The sequence below is a fragment of the Podarcis erhardii genome (genome assembly GCF_964252035.2).
Source record: "Podarcis erhardii genome assembly, chromosome: 4".
NCBI classification, from domain to species: domain Eukaryota; kingdom Metazoa; phylum Chordata; class Lepidosauria; order Squamata; family Lacertidae; genus Podarcis; species Podarcis erhardii.
Window position 1 is genome coordinate 34,582,835 of NC_138508.1, and position 27,899 is coordinate 34,610,733.

At 41.2% G+C, this 27,899-nt stretch overlaps 1 protein-coding gene and 1 long non-coding RNA gene across 4 annotated transcripts in view; one reads left to right on the top strand and one right to left on the bottom strand.

The window, feature by feature from the left end:
• Nucleotides 1-27,899, bottom strand: part of LOC309340812 — a 229,142-nt gene that overhangs the window by 23,752 nt on the left and 177,491 nt on the right. The window lies entirely within an intron of this gene.
• NME7 (NME/NM23 family member 7) overlaps nucleotides 1-27,899 on the top strand; it is a 73,407-nt gene that overhangs the window by 1,265 nt on the left and 44,243 nt on the right. Inside the window, exons 2-7 of one of the 3 annotated variants that reach the window (XM_081859783.1) lie at nucleotides 3,077-3,162; nucleotides 15,517-15,624; nucleotides 19,104-19,270; nucleotides 20,545-20,655; nucleotides 21,832-21,882; nucleotides 24,141-24,348. In XM_081859783.1, coding sequence (XP_081715909.1) covers nucleotides 15,622-15,624; nucleotides 19,104-19,270; nucleotides 20,545-20,655; nucleotides 21,832-21,882; nucleotides 24,141-24,348 — 540 coding nt within the window. In that variant the 5' untranslated portion in view covers nucleotides 3,077-3,162; nucleotides 15,517-15,621. Of the gene's footprint in view, nucleotides 1-3,076; nucleotides 3,163-15,516; nucleotides 15,625-17,269; nucleotides 17,369-19,103; nucleotides 19,271-20,544; nucleotides 20,656-21,831; nucleotides 21,883-24,140; nucleotides 24,349-27,899 lie in introns of those variants that run through there. The other 2 variants (XM_081859782.1, XM_081859784.1) reach the window with 2 other exon arrangements.

The following is a 27,899-nucleotide window of genomic DNA, read 5'->3' on the forward strand; positions in this document are numbered from 1 at the left end:
CCAAAACCTGGAGAGAGAGAATGATCAGTTTGGAAGAAATGTGACAGCCAACAGTTTGAGCAAGGGAAGGCCAAAGTAGAGAGCAGCCTGTGTATATATTAGTCTTTGGGGATTTACTGAATGAATGCAGATTTGCTTCCACTGTGCTCTCCCTGTTTTTGTATAAGGATACAATGATACTATACTATTACAAATGTAATAAAACAAAGGCAAAGGGAAAAGACTTAAGGGACATGTGTGCTTCAGCACTGAAGAGGACAAACTTCAAGAGAGAACATTTGAAGCCCCAGCAACAGACGATTAGATCTAAACTATGCCAGCCTATGGACTTCAAAGGGGCTTGCTGTAACTGCTGGTCAGTGGATACTGCGATTCCCTTTCATTCGGTCATAATTTTATTTATATGCTGCTTCTTCCATGCAAAAAATCACGCTCAAAGCAGTTTACAACAAAGGAAACAGTAACATTTCTCAAAATCAACAATCACAAGAGCAATGCCATAGTAGCATAATAAAATAACAACATAATAGCAAGTGTAACAACATAAAAAAGCCATTTCAGTGCAATAACTATAATAAGATTACATTAACAACATAAATCTTGCTGGCAATAGGGAGTTTGAGTTTTACCTTGGTCCTAGAAACACCTCTTCCATCATGTGGCTCACCTTTGACGTTGTCTCCTACATCATAATGATGTCAGATGATAGACAGGTGGGTGATGGTGCCCAGATGCCAGAGTTGGTCCATGAAGGGTGGAGGAGATAACCCTTGCTGTAAAGAAAAGTGAAACATAGAACAGTGATGTACTTTGCATGACAATCTGATACATAATAGCAGGGATGCAGACATTCTGTACCTTTCAGACAGAACGTACTCAGGGTGACTGACTCAAAGTTGCCTTCTTTCAGTCTAATTCATATCCTAGCCTGATTGCTGAAACAGTCCAGAGGGGAGTGGGTGGTGGTTTCTCCTACTACCATTTCCATCCTATGGAAGACGTTTCCAGCAGAGATTTGACAGGCATCCTCCCTTTTGACTTTTTATGCTAGCAGGCCTATGTGGCTGTTCAAAATCTTCTGTATCGCTTTTAAAAATTGTTTTATGTTGTTGTACAGTGCCCTGATGGTTTGCAAAATGGTTACTTTAAATTATAAATAAGTACCTTGCAGTGTTATTATGAGAATAAAATAAGTGTTCCCGAGTGGGGAGCAGGCTAAGAGTGTCATAATAACAACGTAATGTACTTCGGATCAACAAGCTGATTTCTTCTTATTTTTCAGTCATAGCCATTCAGGGTGCATCCTGTAAGCATTACCACTTCATGTGTAAACAGCAAGTTATCTGCTAATGTAGCATGAATTAGGATTTTAAGTAGATAAATTCCTTTACCTGTCTGAGCCACATTTGGGATTTCTTCTACAGAGTGATGACTGATGAGCTGCAGGTGAACATGAGTCATGTGACATTAGATAACGACTGTCCACCTGACAAACTTGGCCCAAGGGGTGGATGTGGGAGATTAGGATCCAGTCTGCTGACCAGATCCACCCCAGTTATATACCAAACTGTTACTTTAAATATATATACAATGTATCCTGAACCAGGGCCAGCCCAAGACATTTTGGCACCTGAGACTGACCCCAAAATGGCTCCAGGGAAGAAGGGTGAGGGAAGATCTACATCAGGAACAAGGTGTAGGGGAAGAAAGATCAACATTGGGATCTTCTGCCCTAATGGCTCCTGCCACCTGAAGTAGTTGCCTCACCTTGCTTCATGGGTGGGCCAGCCTTATCTTGAATACTGCAGCTATTAAATGGGGATCAGGGAATGGGTATTATGTTGTGGTAGCAAATTTTCAGGGTACTGTTGTATATATGCATTGTGGCCTATAAAATTGGTGCTATAAAATGGAAGGTAGGTGGTACAAAACCACTTTCCTATATAACTGGTTAGATGAAACAAAATGTTTGTGCGTGAACCATTGGGGCCTCAAAAATACCTATTAAATTTATCGAGATTGTATTGGAGTACATATTGCAACTCTTGTGAGTCTGTTGAAAGAATGAGTGATTTACAATACAATATTTACTTATTTGTTTATTCTTCTAAAAATAAGCATCACATTTTCATCTAATTGTAGATAACTGTGATTAGATGTGATGAAAATAATTTCTAAAAAAATACTTCATACATTTGGTGAATTTCCAAAGTAGGATTATACTGTATTGTATAATAAAAATATCAGTTTTAGAGGATCGTCATCTGGCAAGATGAAAGCTAGCTTCTTTCTTTAGCCTTAGCCCTTTGTCTGCCTGCTTTTATTTTTAGCTCAGCTTCTGTGCTTGCGAGTGTGTGATTTAAACTTGCATCATGCATAAAATGAATTTATGTGAAAGTGGGCAGTAATTGTTCTTCAAGCTCACTTCCCCCTCAGCTGGCCCTCTTCCTAAAAGATGACTTTTAAGTGTAACTGATGAGTTTGTTAATGTTCTCAAAATCTCAGGTAGAATTTTCATGATGTAAGCAGCCTCCAGAACGGCCCCTAGTTCAGCAAGAGCAGAATTATGTTTGACTTCAAAGAAGTATGGATAGAAATAAAGGGCTGTATCTAGCTTATTTATTGTTGGAGTAAACCATTGAAATGAATGGACCTAAGCGAATCATTAACAGTATTTTCGATGGGTCTATATTCTGAGTAGGAGTAACAGTGGCTACAATCCCAGTGTTTGTATTTATAGACTGTGGAGAGATTTCTGGGAACTTGTAGTTAGTCACAAAATCTCATGCCCATATCACCCTTGAATTGGGCATGCTGCTGATGCGCCCAGTGCACTGCACGGGTCATTTTTTTTATAAGCCAGGGCCTCACATGCCTCATGTGCAAGAGTAGGAGGCTAGGGTGCTTAAAATGTTTAAATAATGGTGTGAATTTGCTTGAGTATACATTTGATTGGTTATTTGCCTGGGATTTTTTTTTTTTGGGGGTCATTTGCCAAAGTGTACTATGTTTCTCTCATATATTTGTTTCCGTCCATAGTTTAACAATAATTAATAAATAAAACAATTTCTCCTAGTTGAGACTTGATATACTCTGACTTCTGTGGAGCACTAGGTGGAGCCCTTTAGCTGACAAACCTGAACCTGCCATTTCTTTTAAAGGGTGAGTGTTTGCCTGCTGCCATTACATGCTAACCATATTAGTTGGACCCATTTGTAAACATTCCCTATCCTTGGAGCATTGGAAAACATACTGTGGTAACTGGAATTACTTTTAAATCGTGTTAGCTGATGCACTTATGGAAAAACATTCCATGAGCAACAGTTCTGTTGTGCAAACAGTTCCATGGGCAACAGTAGTGCCACACGATCAGCATTGTTCTGTTTCATAAATACTTACAATTTAAATGAGACAATCCTCTGTTAATCCATTCAGAATAATAAATAGCACCATTTTACTAAGGGAAAAGATAATACCAATGGAAATACCGGAAATCCAGTTTAAGTCAGAAAGGTAAAGTACCTACTTCCTGGTGGTCTAATTTCCCCTGTGCTTGCTATAATGCTTATTGATTCTAGTGGAAACCCAGTAGCAGGACGGCAGGTCATTCTCCGCGACAGAAGACTCCAGATTTAGTCCTTGACATGAAAGGATCAGATAGCTGTTAATAGGGAAGGCATCTCTATTTGAAACCCATGAGATTTTCTGCCAATCCAATATATAGGACTGCTCTGCAAGTGTGACTAAGGCTTATGCCCTGGTCTGTTTATGCATCTCTGCCATATGCAGCCCCTGTTCAAGCAACCACATTATAGCAGAAATGTTAGAAACATCTGGTTCTGTGTACTGAAGCTGGTTATATTGAATATCTGAGATGGAAATGAATCATTTGTTCCTGATCGCTTATAAGACAACTGATCACAAATGTCATTGTTCTTTTGAACTGAGAGAGGGCTTGTGGTAGAAATCATGCAGAATGGCCCTTCATGTTTTGGCAAAACAGTAAATTTATAGTGTAACTTTTAAATGGGCTAATTTTATGAGTTGATCTGAATAAATAAGGTTTTATTGTTTGTACTTGTGCACTTATTTCCAGGAATTTATACTGTGCCTGTCATTTGGAATCCTCTTGGTCTCCCACCCCCCCGCAAACTTTCCATTTTCATCATTCATTACGTTACTCACTATACTAAAGATATTAGATAAATTTTTTGATTTTTTTTTACACACACATACACCTGTTCAATATTAACTTGGTATCTGTCTTTATGATAGAGGATTTATGAGTATGCCATCAGACATTGTCTGCGCTGGCTGAAATCTGTATTCGGCTGAATTGCCCAAGGGTTAATATTTGACACAACACGAGGTGAAAGAAGTGTTTTAACTTTAATGACAGCCTTGGCAGGAGACTATTTGGTTAAACTATAGTACACAATGCATGCTGGCTCAAAATGTTCCCAGTTGCGAAGGAGAAAGGGATTGGCTGAGCTCTTGGCCTTCTGAGTAGCAAGGTAATAAATTTTTAATAGGCCATGATACTCTCAGAATGTACAAGGTAAATGCTAAACGTGTGCTCTTTGGAACCGCCTTTCCAGCTATTTGGTGCTAACACACACCGGTATCAGCTGGCTGAAGGTCACCTTTCACCTTCACTGCAGTTTCAGGAGAGTCCACGTGTTTTAGAAGTGCTCGGGAAAAGCGTGGAATGCAGAAGAGCAACGTAGCGTGGTGGGTAGAGTGCCTGGCTTGGATCTCAGCCATTTGAGTTGAACTCTCTCATTCATGTACACTCCTACATACGTTGTCCTCTGTGCATTTAAGGAATGGTGGGATAGAAGTCTGATTTGTAATTACATTCTGAAACGATAGTGAAAAATTAAGCATTGGAGGAGTGGTGTTGAAAGGTGCAGTGTGCGATTTGTGAATATTTCCTTTCAAAGACCCATATGTTCATAAACAAACACACGTTTTTATTTCTAACTTCTGGTTCCAAGCCTCTGTAGGGAAAAACCTAGATGAGAAGGCCTCAACAAATGTCTGGGCTCATTTCAGTAAACTACTCTAGCACCTTCTGAGGACTCCTCATATTATTTTTCACTGGCTTTCAAAAGTGCGTGGCCAGTTGTGGTTGCGTACAAGGCCCCTTACTCAAGTGTCCTGCTGCCAGCATTTGAAATTGGCCTGGTGCATTTTCCTCCTCGCTATTGGCCACTTGTGACCACTAAGTGAAGATGCCCAGGTGCCAGGAGCCAGACATCTCCACCATCTGGAGGTGCATGCCTGGGGATCCTTGGATCTTGACTGTTTTCACACACTTAACAACACATCCTGTAGAATTCTATGCATTATATTTTATCTGTGCAATCAGAATGAATTTCAGGAACCAAAAAGTCGTATTGAAAACTGCTTTCAAGCTGTCTGGCCCCCAAATGGTGACTAGGCATTCCATTTTTGCAACTGTAACTCCTGGTTTAAGGAGCCATTTGGTGCCTAGCATATATATCTGAGTTTCTAACACTAGCTGCTGCCCCTGTGTCGAAGCCCTATTTTGTCTGCCTGCATGTTCCTATAACGCCCTCCTAGTATCAAGTTTTATTCTCCCCACTCTGAAAATTCTGCTTATTAAAATGGGCAAGTATTGCTGTCTTGAGGAGCACTTTGTTCTTATTAAAGGTAACATTTAGAACTTGTTCTATATTCAGTGAGAGCAGAGGGGCCAATTTTAGCACAACCTACTTGGTTTTAATTACAAGACTCTGATTCTCAAACACGCTTGTGTAATTTGTCATCTGTGGTTTGCAATGCTCTTTTATTTGGCTGGTACAACTTGTGAAGAGACGTGGCCTTGCCAAGCAGCAGTAATCCCATATTCACACCACATAGTGCTGCTTATGCCTGTGTGGGCTGGCATCTTTTATCTGTCAGAGATTCATCTCTCCTCTGTCAGAGACAAGGCATGGAACTATGCATCCATAACTGTTTCCAGTAGGATACTAGTTACACAATCATTCTGCCCAAAAACTGGGTTGAGGAGAGCTTCGGAAGCTGAGTCAGACAATTGGTCCATTAGTTCAGTTTCCATTGAATGGCTGTGGCTCTCCCAAGATTTCAGGCAGTTTCCCCCCTGCAAGGCAGGTGCTCTGCCATTGACTGAACTAGGTACACATGATATCCTTCAGTTAATACATACAGAAACTGAGCAAGAGAGTCGTCACCTTTTGTCTCTCTGAAATAAAATATTTCCACATATGTGGATTAGCCCTTAGGTGTAAAAAAATGCCTTTTAGGTTGCTTCTTTATGCAGAATAAATAAATAAATGGCTGAAGGGATTAAAAAAAATATCTACCCAGTGAATGAAATAGTGTTAACGTCAATGTAGTGTAGCAATAGACCAGGTCCTGAATTTCTGCATTCCATCTAATTTATCCTCTGGACTATAGAAATTGCTGAGAAGCTCTAATTAGTACTAGTCTGAATAAAGAAGGTTTTCACATTCCACCTGAAATCCAACAGTGAAGAGTTTATCTGGGCCTCATGGGGAGTTCTGTGAATTGATTATCACAGCGTACTCTTCATTAGCTGAAATAGCACTGAACGAGATTCTACACTGAATGGCTGCATGTTGCAGAATTAAACATACTTTATCCTCTGCTCCTATTGGTTTGTTTTCACAGAGCCTCTTTTTCCAGAAGATAAAAAATCTTGGAATTCATATGGGCAAAGGCTCTCCTGAAGGAACACTGGGCCTAAGCCACATTTCAAGATGTTCACATTTCACAGAGTTTTTCCTTGTTCCGTAAATCTGTGCTACTCACTTTCTGCAGGTATGCTGAAATGTAACACCACAGTCCTCTTTATTTAATTTCTCTGATGCCCTCAAAGCTACTGCTTATATAGTCATTAAGTAAAGTAGCACGGAAGGGAACCACACCCCCAGAGTTTCACTTTACCACATTATACATACTTTGCTTTGTCTTAGACGTTTTTTATAAATCTAATTCCATCGCTTTAATTTGGGGATTATTGAGGCATGTAGGTGGTTGAGCTATTTTGCCCACAATTACACAGCATGTCAAGAAAAAAGCTGGGAACATAACTTGAGAGTATTGGTGCTTTGCTTTCCAATATCGTTCATTAGCCTTTCCTTTCACTAAAGTGCAAAAGAAGCCAAATGCAGTGTTCCTTATAGTTCTGAACATTTTATTATGGAGTAGCAGAGGAAGGCTTAACCCCATGCAGTGCTTTGGCATTTTACTAATATAGCTTAAATTGGCACAATCGTGTTTCCTTTCTTTATTGATCTTGGTAACAGTTTGTACAAATGCTTTTTTGTCTTCCAAATCTCTCTATAAAATGGCAGTCTATTTTTCTTAGAAGCTAATTATTTGGGGAATGATCCTTTCTGCACAGCATAGCTCCATTCCACAGGTGAATCCCCACTGAGTTTTTAAGCAGAGGTTGGATGGTCATCTGTCATTCATGCTTTAGTTGAGATTCCTGCATCTCAGGGGGTTGGACTAGATGATCCTCAGGACACCTTCCAACTCTGCAATTCTTTGGTTCTGTGCTTTAACCTGGTCCCCTTCTCTTGAATTGCTGGGGCCTTTGAATGCATGCCATGACAGTTCTCCAGAGTACTTTTGGATCAAGCAGCTTACTTCCAACCCAAATTAGATGCCACATTGGATACTGAGGCTTGAGCAGAGCTGCTTGTCCTGTTGTATGAGGAAAGTTTCAGTTGCTGATACCTAAGTATGTGAACAAAACAGTTGGGGCTAATGTCCATTATGGCTGTATACTGGAGGAGATAATTCAGTTGGTTACTGCTAATTATCAAAACATAATTGAGGGGAAGGAGTAATACATACCTCCTTAAAAGTAGCACTTGTAAGACCACTGCTGAAAACTCTTGGTCCCCTTGTGCTGGAATATTGTACCCCTGTTTTTCTTTTGCCTGGTGTGTGTGGTCCTATGGCTGGTGGCTTATTGGCTAAAGGCAGTGACTTATGAAATGGGTTGTCTAATGTATATTCATGTCCTGCTTGCCCCCTTCCCATAGAAATCTTGTTTGCCGCTGTGAGAGCACGATGCTGGATGGGCTTTTGGTTTGATCCATGAGGGCTCTTCTTATGAAAATCTATTTCAAGCCAGCTTCAAGCCTAGGTTTGGGTCAAAGGCTGCCATTTTCCCCTTGGTGGTTTACCTGCACTGTTGGTCCTCATGGATCTCTCTGTGGCTTTGAGACTATTTGCTTTGGTATCCTTCTGGATCACCTGCATACATTATTAGTGAAGGTACTGTTTTACTGTAGTAGCAGTCAAGAGATGGTGCTGGAAGATAATTGATCTTCCCTGTGGAAACTTTCCTTTGCAGTTCAGTTCTTCCAGTCTCCTCCTTGTTTTCCATGCTTTTTAACCTTTGCATGAACTGCTGTGCAAGATCATTTGAGGAAAGGTATCATCGGTTTTATTGTATGCCACTTTGAGTGCGATTTTAATGCAGAAAAGTGGGATATAAATAAGTAACAATTAAGGGAATTAAAATCTGCCAGAGAGATGTTGCTTCAGGGGGTACTGCCATCTGAAGTATCTGTAAATAGAGCTTTTGTGGCACTGGTATACTGCGTTGTGAAGTGTTCTGCTGAGGCAAATTCACTATTCCATTGTGATCTTTATGGATCCTTTAAAAACGTCTTTTTAAAAAATTCTGCCAGACTTTTTCAGAAGCAGGATTGGCTCTGGTTTAACAGGAGATGAATTGCTGCCAGCATTTTGTGTACTTTGTATTACAGATGAACGTTTAATGATGTTTTATGATTACTTTATTGTAAGCTCCTTTGAGGATCTTTATGGCTCAAAAGCAATCTTAATCTAAATCATAATCTAAATATGATGATATTGAGCCAGTCAGTTTACTTTTCCCTTTTAAAGCAACATTTAAGCTGTAATCCTATACTTGTATACCTGGGTGTAAGCCCCATTAAACTTAGTGGAAGTTTCTTCTGAGTAAACCTGACCTCGATGTGTCAGATGTGGGAAAGGCTGTGTGCATGTACTTCCCAAGGAGCTGAAGCCCTGCTCTTAACCAGGATGTTTGGATTTCTTTTCCACCTTCTTTATTTTCTTTACTCACTTAGCCTCTTTTATAGAAACAAGCAATTTACCATTAGCATATATTTAAATGAATTGATATGCACTGTGGTTTTCCTGCTCCTCTGGGTGAGGCAGTGACCTTAAATAGGAGTTGCTAAACAACCAAGTTTACTTACTTCTCTTTGCAGCTTGACAGGAGGTATAAAGGATTATGCTTCTTATGTGCAATTGGTCATATAGAGTGTAAATAAAATTTACACTAAAAAGAAACATTAAACCAAGGTCAGTGTGAAGGTAAATAATGTGGCTAGGTAATTACTTTAGTGTTTCTCTATTGGTATTTGATGTTCAGGGTCATTTGAGGAGCTTGGCTTCTTCCTTTCTATTACTGAAGTTAATGATGATTTCTTCTCAAAAGTTTATGCCTTTCCTTGTCTTGGAAATGATTCCATAATGGGGAAACGACTACTTTACTTTCTGTATTTTGAATCAGTTCATCCTGACTAATTATAATATTTACAAAGCCCTCTTTAACAAAAATATAGAGTACATCTACTTTTTCAGGAAGTAGTAGCCTTCCTGGGGTGGGAATATATAATGTAAAACCTTTAAATCCCCAAATAGCACGTAGGTAGCATAAAAGAAATGGTGGGGGGGACCTTTGGCAGAATGACAGGTGAGTGATTGGCATCTGTGGAAATTGCCATTAGAATAGAGCGTTGACAAGGGCAACAAAAGCTTCTCAGGTTGCTGCTATGCCTCAGCCTGAGTTGGATAAACAGCAGTAAGGATAAGGAAGAAGAAATTTCCATGCTCTTTCATGTAGGATTCTGCAGACTGGGGTGATAATGATGACTTGTTGCCTCTTTTTCAGTACAGGCAAAGTATGGAAGCAGATTCTGAGCTGGGGAAAGCAGGCTGAGTCACAAAGGGGGTTGCAACTGTTTTCTTCTGCTCCTTTTTTAAAAAAAATAAAAATATTTATTACTTTTCCAACAATTTAAACACTACACTACAAAAAAGAAGAACAATACAATACAATACAATACAATACAATACAAAACACTACATAACACTAACACATTAAACTAACAAAACAAAAACAAAAACAATTTAAAACACATCAAACAATTTCAGTATCTTATCTTTCATTCACTTATTTCCGCGACCTCCTCACACCTCCCTTTTTGTATTCCACTTCCGTTAATTGTTTCGGCAATTCCTTTCCATCATCCTCTGTTTTCTATCCTATAATTATCTTAACACATTCTAACCTTATTTTTTCCTTTAATACTCTATTAATCTATTTGTACTTAATTCCTTATAACATTTCTACTAAAGCCATATAACTTCATTCCAACATTTTTCTAACATTCATTAATTTTGCAGTATTTCCGTAAATAATCTTTGAACTTTTTCCAGTCTTCTTCCACCGACTCTTCTCCCTGGTCTCGGATTCTGCCAGTCATTTCCGCCAGTTCCATATAGTCCATCAACTTCATCTGCCATTCTTCCTGGGTGGGTAAATCTTGTGTCTTCCAATACTTCGTGATGAGTATTCTTGCTGCTGTTGTTGCATACATGAAAAAAATTCTATCCTTCTTTGGCACCAATTGGCCGACCATGCCCAGGAGAAAGGCCTCTGGTTTCTTCAGGAAGGTATATTTAAATACCTTTTTCATTTCGTTATAAATCATCTCCCAGAATGTCTTAATCCTTGGGCATGTCCACCAAAGGTGAAAGAATGTACCTTCAATCTCATTACATTTCCAACATTTATTATCGGGCAAATGGTAAATTTTTGCAAGCTTGACTGGTGTCATGTACCACCTATAAATCATTTTCATTAAGTTTTCTCTTAGGGCATTACATGCCGTAAATTTCATACCTGTGGTCCATAACTGTTCCCAGTCAGCCATCATTATGTTATGTCCAACATCTTGTGCCCATTTAATCATAGCTGATTTCACCATTCATCCTGAATGTTCCATTTCAACAGCAAGTTATACATTCTTGACAAATTCTTGACTTTTGGGTCTAACAATTCTGTTTCCAATTTTGATTTTTCCACCTGGAAGCCAACTTTTTTGTCCAAATTGTATGCCTCCATTATTTGGTAATAATGGAGCCAATCTCGCACTTTATTTTTCAATTTTTCAAAGCTCTGCAATTTTGTTCTGTCTCCATCTTGTTCCAGAATTTCCCAATATTTCGGCCATTTGGCCTCCATATTGAGTTTTTTCTGTGCCTTCGCTTCCATTGGTGACAACCATCTTGGGGGTTTTCCTTTCTAACAAATCCTTATATCTTATCCAAACATTAAACAATGCTTTTCTAACAATATGATTTTTAAAAGCTTTATGTGCTTTTACCTTGTCGTACCACAAATATGCATGCCAGCCAAATGCATTATTGAAGCCATCTAGATCCAGCCATTCCCTCAGCCAGCAAAAAGCAGCTGATTCATAATAAAGTTTAAGGTCTGGCAGGGCAAATCCACCTCTTTCTGTGGCATCAGTTAATATCTTAAATCTTATTCGAGGCTTCTTGCCCTGCCAAACAAATCTTGAAATATCTTTCTGCCACTTCTTGAAACAATCCATCTTATCCAAAATTTGCAATATTTGAAACAAAAACATCATCCTTGGCAACACATTCATTTTTATCACAGCAATTCGGCCTAACAATGATAACTTCAAATTTGTCCATATTTCTAAATCCTTTTTCACTTCAGTCCAACATTTTTCATAATTATCCTTAAATAAATTCACATTTTTGGCAGTCATGTTAACCCCTAAATATTTCACTTTCTTAACCAATGTTAGTCCTGCCTCCTCCTGAAACTTCTCTCTCTCATTCACAGTTAAGTTTTTCTCTAGAACCTTAGTTTTCATCTTGTTCAACTTAAAACCTGCTACCTGTCCAAATTCTTGAATCAGTTCCAATACTCTTTTAGTACTAGATTCTGGCTCCTGTAAAGTCAATACTAAGTCATCAGCAAATGCTTTCAATTTGTACTGTTTAGCTCCCACTTGTATACCTTTAACCTCTTGGTCCTTTCTAATCATATTTAACAAAACCTCAAGGACCGATATAAAGAGCAATGGAGAAATTGGGCAACCTTGTCGTGTCCCTTTCTCAATCTTAAACTCTTCTGTCATTACATTGTTCACAATTAATCTTGCCTTTTGTTCTGAATAAATTGCACCTATACCATTTTCAAAACCTTGACCTACCCCCATCCCATGTAGATTCTTCTTCATAAAACTCCAAGAAATGTTGTCAAAGGCTTTCTCTGCATCCACAAATATCAAGACTGCCTTAGTATTGATATTCACTTGTAATTTTTCTAGAATATTACCGTATTTTTCGCCCCATAGGACGCACTTTTTCCCCTCCAAAAATGAAGGGGAAATGTGTGTGCGTCCTATGGGGCAAATACAGGCTTTCGCTGAAGCCTGGAGAGCAAGAGGCATCGGTGCGCACCAACCCCTCTCGCTCTCCAGGCTTCAGGAAGCTATCCGCAAGCCTTGCAAGCCCGGCGGGAGTTGCCGCGGGCTCACAAGGCTTGCGGGCAGCAGCCCCGGCGAGTGTCCACAAGCCTTGCGCGCCCGGCGGGAGGTACTGCCGAGCGTGCGAGGCTTGGGGCGGCAGTTCACACAATCCAAAGTTAGTTTCAGTTTTCAGTTACTTTTACTCCTTTTTAAAAACAGCTTGCAGTCTATTTACAAAAGAGGAAGGCAGACTTCCTGTGTTGAACCTCCCCGTTACGATACCAAATTAAACTTTCAAAAATCCAATTCTCCCCCTTCAGCTCTACTCACGGGTAATTACTTTGAAGTCAATTTGTCCACAAGAAAAAGTCAGCGCTCTCCAGCAACAGCTATGCGGCTTCGCTCCGTGGAAGAAGCAGACGATTCGAAGCACCGCGCCGCTCACCCCACGTCGCTCCAGACCCCCGAAACCGGGTTTCCCCGCGAGTGGGGGAGGCGCAAAGGGTGCCCGCCGAATCCCACGCTCACAGGCTTCTCCCGCCTGTGATTTTTAGCGGGTCTCCGCCTTCGCCATGGCGGCCAGACCCAGATTCCCACAAGGCAAATTCCTCCCGATCAGAGGAATTCCGCCATTACCGGAGGCACCAACCCGGAAGTCCCTGTTTTCTTCTGCTCCACTGGGAAATGAATAGCACAGAACTGCTTCTTTGAATGTCATCAGCTCTTATGGAATGCTGGTGGTTTAAATGGCAGGTTTTGACTAATCTCCATTTATAGGTGGGGAGAAGGTCAAGGTTTGCAAATCAGGGTTGTTGGGAGTATTGCCACCTTGATTGCTGGGAATGGCTGGGCAGGGGAGTGCCAAGGATTTAAACAAAATAACCCTAATCTTCCTGTATGGCTGGGAATGTTCTACAAGATGACAGTCCTCTCTGAGCAAAGAGTGGTTTCTGGGACCAGGGCTGCAAGGCTGTGTGTGAGTGAGTGAGCGAAGAGGACAGAGAGAGAATCATTGTACTTTGAACTTGGGCAGAGAGAGAAGAGAGAAAATAATTTATCTGTCATTAGCTACACGAATGTAAACCCTTGAAAATGTCTGCATAAGAACATTAGAAGAGCCCTCCTCAATGAGAATGAGGTCCCATGTATAGCCCAGTCTTCTGTTCTCACAGTAGCCAACCAAGGGTGAAGCCAACAAACAGGACATAAGCACAATAAGACTCTCCAGCAACTGGTATTCAGGGACATATATGGTAGCATATAGCTAGCCATTTATAGCCTTTTCCCTGATGAATTTATGTAATCTCTTTTTAAAGTCATCCAAGTTGTTGGACAGCATCACACCTTGTGGAAGCAAATCCCATGGTTTTAATGATGCACTGCATAAAGTAGTAAGATCAAGAATTCCTTTCTGGCAGTCTGATGCAAAATTAGGTGTGCTTTTATCTCCATTATAGCCTCTCTTATATATAAGAGAGCACATCCTAGCTTCTGCCAGCCTAGCAGTTTGAAAGCATGCATGTGCAAGTACATAAATAATACCACTGCGGTGGGAAGGTAAACAGCATTTCCGTGTGCTCTGGCACTCGTCACGGTCCTCCGTGCGCCAGTAGCAGTTTAGGTGTGCTGGCCACATGACCCTGCCTGTGGGCAAACCTGCAGTGAGATGAGCACTGCATCCCATAGTTGCCTTTGCCTGGACTTAACCGTCTGGAGATCCTTTACTTTTTTACCTTTTTTATATTACAAAGTCCCCATAAGTCTCCAAGGGCCTCTCCCTCCACAGGAAACTCAACTTTGGAACTTCTTGCTGCTTGGGGAAGTGGGAAACACTTATGCCAAGTGTTCTGTTCTTAGACGCTTGAACCAGTCCCTTCCCTTGCTCCCATTCTTGTCTTCCTTTATCAGATCCAGTCTTTGTTCTTTGTGTTTGCCCCATATGTTGCATGCCCTCCTGACAAACAGCCGTGTCACCATCAAGTGTACAGAACCCACCACTATTGGCTTGAGATATGTGTTTAAACAATGACAATAATTCTCATTTGACTGCAGAGGTTGGTAGTGTTTACTTTCAGGGTTTGGTCAGGGAGAGTGTATTTCATCTCAAATTCCAGAGTAGGACTTCCTGAAAAAAGTCAGTACTGTAGTGCTAAAATATAGCTGAATGTAGATATGAAATCTGCCTGGGGCATATACCCTGGATAGATTAAAAAGCATATTGGGAAAGGGGATTGGAGGGACTGCTATTCGCAAGAGAAATCATGATATCCATCTGCACATAAAAATCTCCTGATGTGCTTTTGCCCATTTTACCTACTGAGGCTGTCTTTTGTGCATAGTGCTATATTGTGCAGTGCAGTGTGGGCGAGGGTTGCTGCAGAGAAGTAGACGTGCCGTAATGTGACACATAATTTTCATGGCAAGCCCTGCCCATATTAAAGATCATGGCCTAGGTAGGAACTTGATGGGAAAAACTGGAAAGACTAAAGCTGCTATTGTGAGGCCTCTTCCCCTGGCAGATGTCTGTGGGTGAGGTGGTGTCACCTCAGTAAGAGTCATTGGCTTATGTTTAAAATAGCTTAAGGCAGAATGTAATGGTAATAGTAGTCATACTTCGCATTTAGATAACTCTTTTCAAGTGTTCAAATTCTTTATGTACTTTTATCTCTCAGTAATCACTAGAATGGCCCTGCAAAGTCAACAGTAGTTGTAGTCTCCATATTGCAGTCTCCATATTGTTCCTTTTGGGAAACCTCAGCGTCTGAATGATGTATTGCTCTGGCCTAGCAATGTTGTTGCTATGTGCTGTGCCTCAGATGTATTTGCTGGTGGCTCAACCTTTCATTTGGATGAAGTGCATTTTCCTGAATTGTCTTTTATGAGATTACCACTAAATTCCTATGTTCCTCTTTTCCCTTTCTTTCAGAGTCAGGATGAAAGATACGCTTTCATTGCAGAGTGGTATGATACAAATGCTTCACTTTTTCGACGCTATGAGCTTCTGTATTACCCAAAAGATGGATCAGTGGAGATGGTAAGACTTGTTGTTGTTGTTATTATTTGAATTTCTATACCACCCTATACCCGGAGGTCTCAGGGTGGTTATAAGACAACCTTGCAGATTGCATTAGTTGAGAGCAAAATAGGCTACCCTTGGCATTATAGGTTTGGTCTTATGTGAAGCCAAAAACACAAGAATTGCTATTCTCTCTTAGCCGCTAAATTGTCCTAGAAGAAAAAAAAGCTTTTTTTAGGGCCTCCTGATGATACCATAAAACATTTTGGTGGTGGTGGTGATAAAGGTTATTGTCAATCTAGGACTAATTGAACAGCCTTGCTTGAGATTCATTCATCCACTGAGTACATGGAAGACTTATTTTGAGCGCCAGCCATGGAGGCGTGAACCTATGATTCTGCTGCCTTTCCCGGGCTTCCTGTATGCATAGCTATTTACCATGGGGATGGTGAAAGCTTTGTCATGAACTGGCTCATATAAGGCAGGGTTTCTCTTAATTGAAGACACATGGCACCACTGCCTCACTCAAGCTAAGCAGGTCAGGATCTGGTCAGTGCCTGGACATGCATGCTGCCTTGAGTTCAGTGATGGAAAGAAGGTGCTATATGAATTTAAACTATCAAGCCAATATATGGTTTCCAAGGTTTGTCTAGCTTCACCTTATTGGCCTCTGTTTTAACAGTTGCACAGAAGACAGAGATTATGGCTGATCATGTGGAGTCCTACCCATGTGATTCAGAGAGAGGATGGAGTTACCTTTCTTTTGTGCTCTTATATTCTCTTCTGCATTCTGTTTCAGTGAAATTGCCAATTACTGCAATTGTTCCTGGTGTCAGAAGAAACAAGATATAGTGTACTAATAATAGCAGAATCTAAATCAGGGAAAGAATGGCTGCATTTTATGCCAATAAAAATTATTTCTTTGGTTGCTAAGAGGGCATCTTAATTCTGGGGTATCAGAAACTCACTTTCCTCTTTGCAAACAGAAATTGGTTCAGTAATGCATCTACTTATATGGCCATCTTTCATTCCCTAATGAATGCTTATCTTTACCAAGCTGTTAAAGAAGAAAGCAAGTGATAAAGGCAACTCATTGTAAGACATACTGTCAGTCAGTTTATTACCCTATGTTAACCCCCTCCCCCAAATGTCCTTCTTAGAATTCAATTTCAGATGCTTAATGATTTGTAGACCATTAAGATCTGGGACCCATGCACATATCACACAGCTCCTGTAGACAAGCTAATGCTGAAACTCATTGAGCGTTGGGCTGCTTTGGGAGGAAGAAGTTGGGGCGGGGGGGGGTAAAACTAATTAATATTAATAATAAATGGAAGCAGCAACCATCTGAAAAAAGGAGACGTTCCAGTGTGCCTGTAGAAACTCATTCATGTCCCTAAATGGGTTCTTCGGTTCTAAGCCAGCCTAGTTCACTTACTCTTGGTTATTAAAGAAAGCAACAGGGAGAGGAATAAATCTGCAAGCTGTATTTACCAAATCAGATGTTGATTTTGCTTTTGTTTACCCACTGTGCTCTGCACCTGCTTCTTTGTTTTAATCAGATTTATAAATAACTTAAGGTGTACAAAGCATATTAAAACCTCAGAAGAAGGGGAATTGCTTTGTTGTTTTTAATCTTCCAATTTGTCACACTTCTTGGTAGCGATTGAGAAGAAACTGGAGCATTTGCAGTAAATACCAGAAGCTCTGGCAAATATTATGGAACAGAGCCAGGAAGTAATTGGGATCCAGTATTTTGAAGGTACATTGGAGGAAACAATAACTTTATTATTTGACTACAGTAGCAAACCTACTATTGGATTTTGAATGCCAAATAAGCTAGAGTAAAAATAAGTTTTGTGTTCAGTCGTGTTCAGACATTCTGTGTTGAAGCAGTTTGGTTCCCCTTTCTCTCATTCCAAGTGCCTTCAGTTTGGGATGGTTATTGAAAGTATTTGTTTATTTGGATTTATGATCTTCAGTCAATTTGAGGAATATCCAAAAGGTTACTTTTGAAAGTGATAAATGGTAAGACAACTCAGTATATTCAGTTATTGCTGTAGTACTATATGCAACTGGATCTGCTATTATGTGTTGGAGAGTGATGCTTCAATCCTGTGCACACTAACCTGAATAATAAGCTGTTTTGGACACAGTGGGCTTATTCACAGTGGGCTTATTCATACCTTGTGTATGATTATGAATGATGATAATAAATGTGTACACATAGTAAAAATGTAAAGGCATGTATACAATGTGTCTTCCTTTCTGGCTTGGAAAAAGTGACTCCATATAAAGATAATTTTGGCCATATTTGCAAGTAATCAGATTTACATTTTTAATAAATATGCTCATCAGTAGGAATTGTTTTTAGGAAAAGCTATGAACAGAATTTGTTTTGCCATTTTTATTTTTTTAAAAAAGTACGGTTAAAATTGCAACCCCATATACATTTACTTGAGAGTAAGTCCCATTAAGTTAAGATTACCAGATTTTTTTTCAGTTGAATCCAGGGACACTTTTCAACTGCCTTCTAAATAGATAGATTTTGTCAGGGGACTGATTTGTAAATTCGGGGACTGTCCCCAGGAAATGGGGACGTCTGGTAACCTTACATTAAATTCAGCCGGGCTTACTTCCAAGTACACATGTATATGACTGCACTGTGAAGCAGATCATTTAGTTCAGCTCATGATACCTCTATTTTTTCTGTGCCTCAAACCATTTGGTATAGGTGCATTAGAAAAAGGATCTCTATAAATGCAGATTGTGAAGTATGAAGTATTGTAGAATCCAGTACTTCAGAATCTTGTTCTTTAATTATTATTTTTTATGCATCCCTCTTACTTTCCAAAGAACTCAAGGTGGCTACCAAGTCAGAATACAAAAAAATAAAATTCAATCTAAAACAACTCCCAGTTTAAATCCCATAATAAAAACTAAAAACCAAGAAAGCACAGTAAGTCTAGCACAGCCCAACACCAGGACCTCCCCCTCAACCAGCCATCAGCCAAATAACTTTTTGAAGAGCTATGTCTTTTCTAGCCATGACCTTAGCCCCAGTTCCCTTCCTATTGAAAGAATATAATTTTTGGGGCCTGACACATTTTGCTAGGCATTCTGCAGGATAGGTATCATCCTAGAGTACATCCTAGCACTGGTTACTGTCAGCCTTGCCTTCTGAAGTTGAAGAATCTGCAGCAGTGCCTCAGATGAAGTTTGGAGCCTTCAGAAAAAAATTTATGGAAGGAAGTGGCTCTTAAGGTACCCAAGTCCCAGGCTGCTTAGCGCTTTAAAGCCCTAACCCCAAGCAACTTGAATCGAGCACAGAAGCAAACTGGTAGCTGGTGCTAGTTTTGCACGGGCACATAACAGTACTCAAAGTAACTATTAAAAAACAGTATCTGTTTCTCTTTGTGCATGATATTCTTCTTCTTTTTAATAGTAAAGGTATTTTAGACCTGCATGCAGATTATTCAGTCTCTTTACCTTACCAGTATGACATGAAGAACCGCTGCCGATTCCTAAATCGCATCAAATATGAAGATCTGCAGTTTAAAGATTTGTTTGTGGGCAACAAAATTACTATCTTCTCACGCCACCTCAATTTGGTTGACTATGGGGATCAATATACTTCCCGCATGTTGGGCAGTCGCAAAGAAAGGTGAGAGGATATATTCTTTGAACCTCTTATTTTCTACCTTATAAACTTGAGGCTATTGAGATGTCTGTGCTCCTTCATTCTCTTGCTGGCCAGGGTGCCTGGACCAGCTGGTAGCCTCCAAGAGAGAAAGGGCAAAGAGAGAGCCTTGCTACAGTGATTGCTTATTAGGAATGCATCCTCATTTCCTCTCCTCTCTCTGTGCATCACAATAGTGCACAGCACTCTAGGAGTTTATTGTCCAAATGTCACACTAGTTAAAGCACAACACCCACTCCTCAGCAAACTCTTTCTCTCGGCCCCCTAAGGAGAAAGAGCGTGATGTGCACCCCCTAAATTCTGGTTATATTTCAGTTACCCTTCAATTTCTGGGGAAAGAATAAGAACCTTAAGTGCTAGCACTCAAGTGAGATAGCAAGATACTCCCTGGATGTTGATGATTAATTTGTTAATCATCTTCTATACAATCTTCTCAAGGCTATAAACAATAAAAATACAATATTACCTTAGAGGGTTGTCAAAAGCCAATATCTCCCTCAGCTAAGTGACCCTCCAGCCCACAGTGTGAGAAAGAATATTAACAATGAACGCTACTGTGATGTTGTCACAACCCAAAATACCTCTCTGCAGCCCCCTCTCTATTCAGTATGGGAATAATAGAACTGCACTACAAAAGAGCAGGAGACAGGGAGACACTCATTTTCCTTGTGTGAGACACCATGATTACTGCCCCACAATATGCCAGTTTAACAGGCCTCCAGAGGGCAAGGCCATCACCCAAGTGCACATCCTGTTGCCACCATTCTCCCCTTCCCATCCAACTTTTTGTCATATGTGCCACTTGAGAGCCAGCATGGTATAGTGGTTAAGAGCAGCGGACTCGTAATCTGGTGAACTGGGTTCGCTTCCCCGCTCTTCCACATGCAGCTGCTGGGTGATCTTGGGCTAGTCATACTTCGCTGAAGTCTCTCAGCCCCACTCACCTCACAGAGTGTTTGTTGTGGGGGAGGAAGGGAAAGGAGATTGTTAGCCGCTTTGAGACTCCTTAAGGCGAGTGAAAGGCGGGATATCAAGTCCAAACTCTTCTCCCTCTTCTTCTTCTGCTTGTACTGGTCAGATATTTGATCCAAAACCTTCAGCTGGTTATATGAAGGATAAAAATGAATATAACAGACATAATAACATCTTTTTGAAATGGTATTTGTTGGAGATTTACTTAATTTCATATTTTGACAACTTATTTTGACTTTATTGGTTTATTTCCCTTCCCTCTCTAGAACCTTGGCATTATTGAAACCTGATGTAGCACTCAAACTTGGAGATGTCATCGATATGATTATTAGAGCTGGTTTTACAATAACTAAAGCCAAAATGACGAAAGTTTCAAGGTGAGGTTTTAATAATTTGAGATTTTAATAATTTGAGATTGAGACTATTGTTTACCTTGAATGGGTGACTGTGGCCAACCTATATCCCCCCATGTTATCTGGTCATGTTCCATCATGCACAGCATTTTCATGCTCTGTCCATCCCTTCCACAAACAGCAGCCAGTGAATCAGAGGGGAAAGGCTGAGCCCCATTAAGTGATATCACCCATATGCTGTAACTGAATACTAGAGGAAAATGCAGGGAGGAGATCCATGGGATGGCGGCAGCCATGTATTTAAGATACTGTATCCCTTTGGGTCCTAGCCATGATCCAGACAGATGTGGTGAAGTAGGTGTGGTCCAGAGAGATGTGGTGCAGCACTCTGTATGCTGCTGCATATGCATATCTTGTCAAATGGGACACGGGTGGCGCTGTGGTCTAAACCCAGTGGGCTTGCCGATCAGAAGGTCAGTGGTTCGAATCCCCACAACGGGGTGAGCTCCCGTTGCTCTATCCCATCTCCTGCCAACCTAGCAGTTCAAAAGAACGCCAGTGCAAGTAGATAAATAGGTACTGCTGCAGCGGGAAGGTAAATGGCATTTCCAGGTGCTCTGGTTTCCATCCCAGTGTTCCGTTGTGCCAGAAGCGGTTTAGTCATGCAGGCCCATGACCCGGAAAGCTGTCTGTGGACAAACGCCAGCTTGAAAGTGAGATGAGCGCCGCAACCCCATAGTTGCCTTTGACTGGACTTAACCATCCAAGGGTCCTTTACCTATCTTGTCAGGGTTCATGCCCCAAACGACCCGGGACATGCCTGCTCTGTTGGAAGCAGAGTAGATAGCTCCAAAACAATGCATGCTTCCAAAAAAATCCCTCAGACTCAGTAATCTTCTTTAGTAAAATATTTACTAATGCAAAAATAAGCTTGGCAGTACAATTCCAGATCCCTGGTGGAGTGTGCAAAGACCCCTGAGTGAAAGCCTGGACTGCTGCTCCCAGCTTGTGGAGGCAGTACTCAGCCTACTCAGTCTGACTTGGGATATGGCAGCTTCCTTTGATCCTGTGAAGGTTCAGAGAAACCTGATAGCGCAAGCAGAACTCTGCTTGTGGTTCTGTGGGTGAAGCCATTGCTGATTAATAATTGTTTTTCACAAAAGCATTAATGATGCGTGTTTTTAAACAAATCTTTTGTAGGGCAGAAGCAATAGATTTCTACGCAGATCACCAAGCTAAGCCTTATTACAAGTAAGTTTCAATATGCAGGACGTTTTGACTTGTACAATGTGCCCAGTGAAATATGAACAATATGAAATTGACGTTGATTTTTGTTTGATCTTTAGATTTAGATTTATACCAATAAATTGTGGGTAGTATTTTTAGAGGTATATGGGACTGTGGAGGCTTGCAGGGTTGGCTTACCTCCTGGTGTCTCCCCACAATCCTGAAACCAAGCAGAAGCAGCAGCTGCCATATACTGAGTCATGGTCAATGACAGCAATTACAACACCTTACCTTGCTTATTTAACTTGCAAAGCCTTAAATAGTTTGGAATCAGGTTATTTGAAGGATAACATAAGAATTTAGTTCCAAATGGCTTGCAGGTATGCTGCTAAGACCTATCAGACTGGTAAATACCAGAGACCGGACCTTATTTAGTAGTGGCCCCTCATCTATGGAAGTCTCTCTCAAAAGAGGGACCTATAGCCCCATTCATTTAAAAAATGCACATTTTTTAAAAAAAATATGTTTCATTCTGCATTTTATTGAGGTGTTGACTGTTGTTTTTCAAACTGTTGCTGTTTTTAGTTTGGAATGGCATGGGTTTGCTTGTGTATTAACATTTTCCTTGTGTTGTTAAATAATTTCATAAACCTCCTTAGGAAGGCTTTGCCCTGAAATGCCTCATGTATATTTCTGAAATATAAAGAAATTATTTAGCAATTGATGCTTTTTCCTCATTACTAGGCAAATGAGAAGGGCTAATAGCTCAGTGATAGAGTGAATGCTTTTGCAATGATGTGCAGCATATGTTCATGTGTGTGTTTGTGTGTGTGTGTGTGTGTGTTTTGTTAACGGGAGCCACTTTTTATTTTTAATATTTATATTTTATTAAGGTGATTTCAGTTAAAAGTAATAAAGTGATACAGAAAAAGAAGAAGGAAAAGTGAGAGGGAAGAAAAACAACAACAACAACAAAGATACATATAAAAGCGAAAATATGAAAAAAGCAATATACGATATTCCCATACATTCTTGTGATTGAACCCAGTTACCCATGTTTGAGCAGTAACAATGAGTGGAGATTGACAGAGGGAGAGGCTCACAATGCAGCCCGGATAGATTTGGCAAGCCTTATTTGTCCTACAGGCTACCAGTTCATGAAGAACTAGGAGCCTGGCACTTATGCAGCTACTTAATCTGAAATAAAACAATGATATAATAAGAACTTGGGTATTTAAAGGAGTCTACTTTCAGCTCCAGTGCAGTCTCTCTTAAAATATTAGACTGAAATTATTCCAGATGTTGTTGCCTGAAGGCTAGAACAAGCAAACTAGACCTTTTTGGGAACTCATGTGAAATTGTGGTTTTGTTGCGGCTTTTTGTTTAGAAAATGGCTAATTATATGCTGCATTATATCCAACACTATGCAAACAGTTCCACTCATACAACAGGACCCCTTCCTTTCCTAATAATAATAATAATAATAATAATAATAATAACAACAACAACAACAACAACAACAACAATTTATTTATACCCCGTACATCTGGCTTGGTTTCCCCAGCCACTCTGGGCGGCTTCCAACAAACGCTTAAAAATACATGAAACCATCAGTCAATAAAAACTTCCTTAAAAAGGGCTGTCTTCAGATGTCTTCTAAATGTCAGATAGTTGTTTATTTCTTTGACATCTGATGGGAGGGCATTCCACAGGGCGGGCGCCACTACCGAGAAGGTCCTCTGCCTGGCTCCATGTAACTTTGCTTCTCGCAGTGAGGAAACCGTCAGAAGGCCCTCGGCGCTGGACCTCAGTGTCTGGGCAAAATGATGGGGGTGGAGACGCTCCTTCAGGTATACTGGGCTTAGGCCGTTTAGGGCTTTAAAGGTCAGCACCAACACTTTGAATTGTGCTCAGAAATGCCCCCTACATTAAGGTTACCAGACGTCTCCGTTTTCTGGGGACGGTGCCCAGATTTACAAATCAGTCCCCTGACAAAATCCATCTATTTAGTAGGAAGTTGAAAAGTATCCCTGGATTCACTGAAAAAAATCTGGTAACTTTACCCTACATGCCCTCCCCCCAAATCTCCTCCAGAGGGTTCCCCAGAAGGTTGAAAAGAGAAATAGGAGGAAGTTCCATTGTGCAAGGAGAGGTCTGTGAGCAGGACAACAGTGTTGCATACGACCCTTGGGGCTGTTGGTTTGCTTGCATTTAGGGCAGCTGAATCCCGTTTGAATGTCCTGTTCAATGTGAATGCTGACTGCTCTCTTTTCTGCTTGCAGTGAGCTTCTTGAATTTATGACAAGTGGCCCTGTTGTTGCCATGGAGATCTTGGGAGATGATGCTATAAGCCGATGGAAGAATTTACTAGGACCTGCAAATTCTTCTGTGGCCCGTACTGATGCCCCAAATAGCGTTAGGGCATGTTTTGGAACTGATGGCATAAGAAATGTGGCTCATGGTCCAGATTCTTTTGCTACTGCTGCTAGAGTAAGTCCCCCCTCCCATTTTTTTTTATATTTGATAAGGTGAATCTTTCTGCATCTGCATGACTGGGCTTCTACTGGCATATATATTATACAAAAATGAGTTTGGCTACTTCTAATGTTTGTGGTCTGAGCTTGGTTTAGCTACATGGCATATAGTAGCTACCGTATTTTTCGCCCTATAGGACGCACTTTTCCCCCTCCAAAAATGAAGGGGAAATCTGTGTGCGTCCTATGGGGCGAATACAGGCTTTCGCTGAAGCTTGGAGAGCGAGAGGGGTCGGTGCGCACCGACCCCTCTCGCTCTCCAGGCTTCAGGAAGCTATCAGCAAGCCTGGGGAGCCCACGGGACTTCCCGCGGTGCTCCCTAGGCTGCGGATAGCAGCCTGCTGCACGAAGCGCACAGACATCGGGCAGCCCCGCAAGCTTGGGGGACAGCGGGGAGGCACAGCGCCGCCATCCCGCTGTTCCTTGACCTGGTTTGGATTCCCCGACCTGGTTTTGGGGGAGAATAAAGGGGAAAAAATGTCCTTTATCCCCCCCCCAAAAAAAACTAGGTGTGTCCTATGGGACGAAAAATACGGTATATGGCTTAGCTCATCAGGAAGGAAGAAAATACTCACCCCTGCCTTTTCTCCCCTTACCATGCAGAGGCAAAGGAAACCCTTTCTCAAAACTCTTCTAAAGAACCTGTGCTTGACAATCTCTACAGAAAATTTTAAAGAAATGTTAGGAAAGGAAAAGGCTTTCTTCACCACTGCCTGCCTTTATGCTGGAAGGAGGCAGGGGTGGACTTTGGTAATATGGCGCCTTGAGCAAGGACGAACCCCCCTTGTTTATTTTCATGCCCCCTCTCCCTCTTACCTTCTGTTCTGCGCATGCTCTCAAGTGCGCTATGTCATAGTTGTGGCATATTTTGTGCCCCTCGGCTTGGTACCCTGTGTGGAAGAACCACCCGTCCCACCCTGAATCCAGCATTGACGGGCTGGCTGCCATGTACCTTAAATGTATGAGGTGACCAGGGCTTTTTCGCTGTTGTTTAAAAGAAGGAGACTGTGCTGCTTTGCGCCTGTTCCCTTTGCTTCCCAGAAGGGCTACAGCAAGGAAATGCAGTACGATACTGTATTGCTCTGAAATTACTCTAGGAAGTGTGGCAGGCAACTGCGTGATGTTTTGCATCACCAATCTTTGCTAGGGAGTGGCCATAGAGGAAGTTGTGCTGTGAGCGGTGAAACCTTCTTTTAAAGAAAATCAGAACAGCCACCAGTCAACTCATAAAGCTAAGCTGAGTGGCAGCCCCTCTCCAAACCCCAGGCTATTTGGCAGCCTCCTCATTGGTGCAGCATCCCAGACCAGCATCCCTTGTCTGACCCTGACACTGCTTAAATTAAACATGTGGTAATACTGGAGCTTGGTCCCCCCCCCCATCTTGTGAGAGTCAAAGCTGCATGTCGATAAGCAGATACACTAAGGAACAGCTCAGAGTTTTAATGACCTTTTGTTGCGGTGGATTACGAAGCCCATCTGAAAGTTCTCTGCTGGAACTGTGGCTTGACTAAAGGCCAGGCTTCTATATATATCTTTACAAGCCATAAGAAAACAGAATGGACAAAAGAGCACTTTTGAGCTTTGCTCTTCAATACCTGTTTTGCTTTCCATGGAAACACGTTTCTTACGCCTGTCAGGAGTAGCTAAGAATAGTGTTGCGCACAGCGCCTTAATTACTCACTTATTTGTTCTCTGTGGAATAGCAATTGCTTGGGAACTCAGATTTTTTCTACCTCCCTTTATTTTTTCATTAAAATTAGTTATTTTAATGTACGATGCTGGACAAATAGAAGAATCAACATTTTTATTTGTTATATTGCATACATATTCATAGCACTATAAAATGCATGTAACTAAGGAACTACAAAGTGTGAAGGCAAAAGAAAGCTGGTGTAGTCCTTAGCACTTGGATGTAGCCAATGGGGTATTGAGGAGCATACTGGGAAGCCATCTAGCTCAGTTGGTTAGCTGGTGCTGGTAACGTCAGGACTGCAGGTTCGATCCCTATATGGGTCACCTGCATTGCAGAGGGTTGGACTAGATGACCCTTGGGTACCTTCCAACTCTACAGTTCTATGATTCATTGCTGTGTTGATGTTTCTTTGCCTTGGAATGCTGCAGGGATCATTTAATATAGGCTGAGAAAGAACAAAATGGTGGTAAATTGAGTTATTTTAAAATGCTTTTGCCTTGGAGGGATTACAGCTGTGCTTTTAAAAATATAGTTCATTTTTCACTCTTAAACTAAATATTTAGTTGCACAGTTCTCTTAGACGTGACTACAAATTCTAATACCCTGGTGTTTTTGTTTTACTTCATAATTATTGGAGTGATGCACAGTGGTTCGGATTGTGTATTGAATGAGCAGGTAGCACAAACTGTTATGTAGCCTTGTACCAGTTACCAAGGAAACCTGTAGGATGCAGCATCTGTAAATTGTTCTGGGAAGAAAGAAATAGCTATTAAAGTCAACCTGGACTAAATCGTTTGCCCTGCATACAAGGGACCACCTGTTAGAATTTGTTATAGTTAAAGGTTGCTTTGTTCCTTCCCAACCAATAGTAGGTTGCATTTACAGTTTGACACCTGCTGAGTTATCCAGGGCAGTATCTCTATCGGCATGTGAGACATACCACTTCTAGTGTTTGTTTCTGCTTTTTGTGATTTTTGTAACGATGGGTGTGACGTTTTCCATTCCTGGGGATGGAAAAGACTCCAGCACTCAACCCTGCAAGACAGCCAGAAACATCTCACCATCGGTTGGTCTCTGTGCTGTTGACTTTTTCTTCCTCCCTTCAAGCCTTGTCTCTCCCACTTGCGGAGATGGGGATATACCGTATTTTTCGCTCTATAACACGCACCTGACCATAACACGCACATCGTTTTTAGAGGAGGAAAACAAGGGAAAAAACATTCTGAATGAAACAGTGGATGTATCATTTTTGGGCTTCATGCTGTGGCCACAGACATGTGATCTGATGGTGATCCTGAGAATCCCTGTGGATCCATGCTTTGTAACCACATTTTTGCACCATTGCAGCCCCAGGCAACAGTGGGTGCGTGATTTTTTTGGTGCAGGCTGTAGCCATGGACATGCTATGTGATCTGATGGTGAATTTGGGGTGACCCAATGCAAAGATCCTGAGGATCCATGTGGATCCATGCTTTTTAACCACGTTTTTGCACCATTGCAGCCCCAGGCAACAGTGGGTGCGTGATTTGGGGGGGGGCAGGTTGTAGCCATGGACATGCTATGTGATCTGATGGTGAATTTGGGGTGACCCAATGCAAAGATCCTGAGGATCCATGTGGATCTATGCTTTGTAACCACATTTTAAGTGGGGAGCGAAGGAAAAACAAAGAAGGGACATGAGAGGGGTGTGCAGAGAAGCAGCTGGCTAAGAATGCAGGAGAGGGATTTAACAGGAGGGAGGAAAGAAAGGCAAAAGTTTCCCCCCACCCAAGCCAGCCATCTCTCTCTCTCTCTCTCTCTCTCTCTCTCTCTCT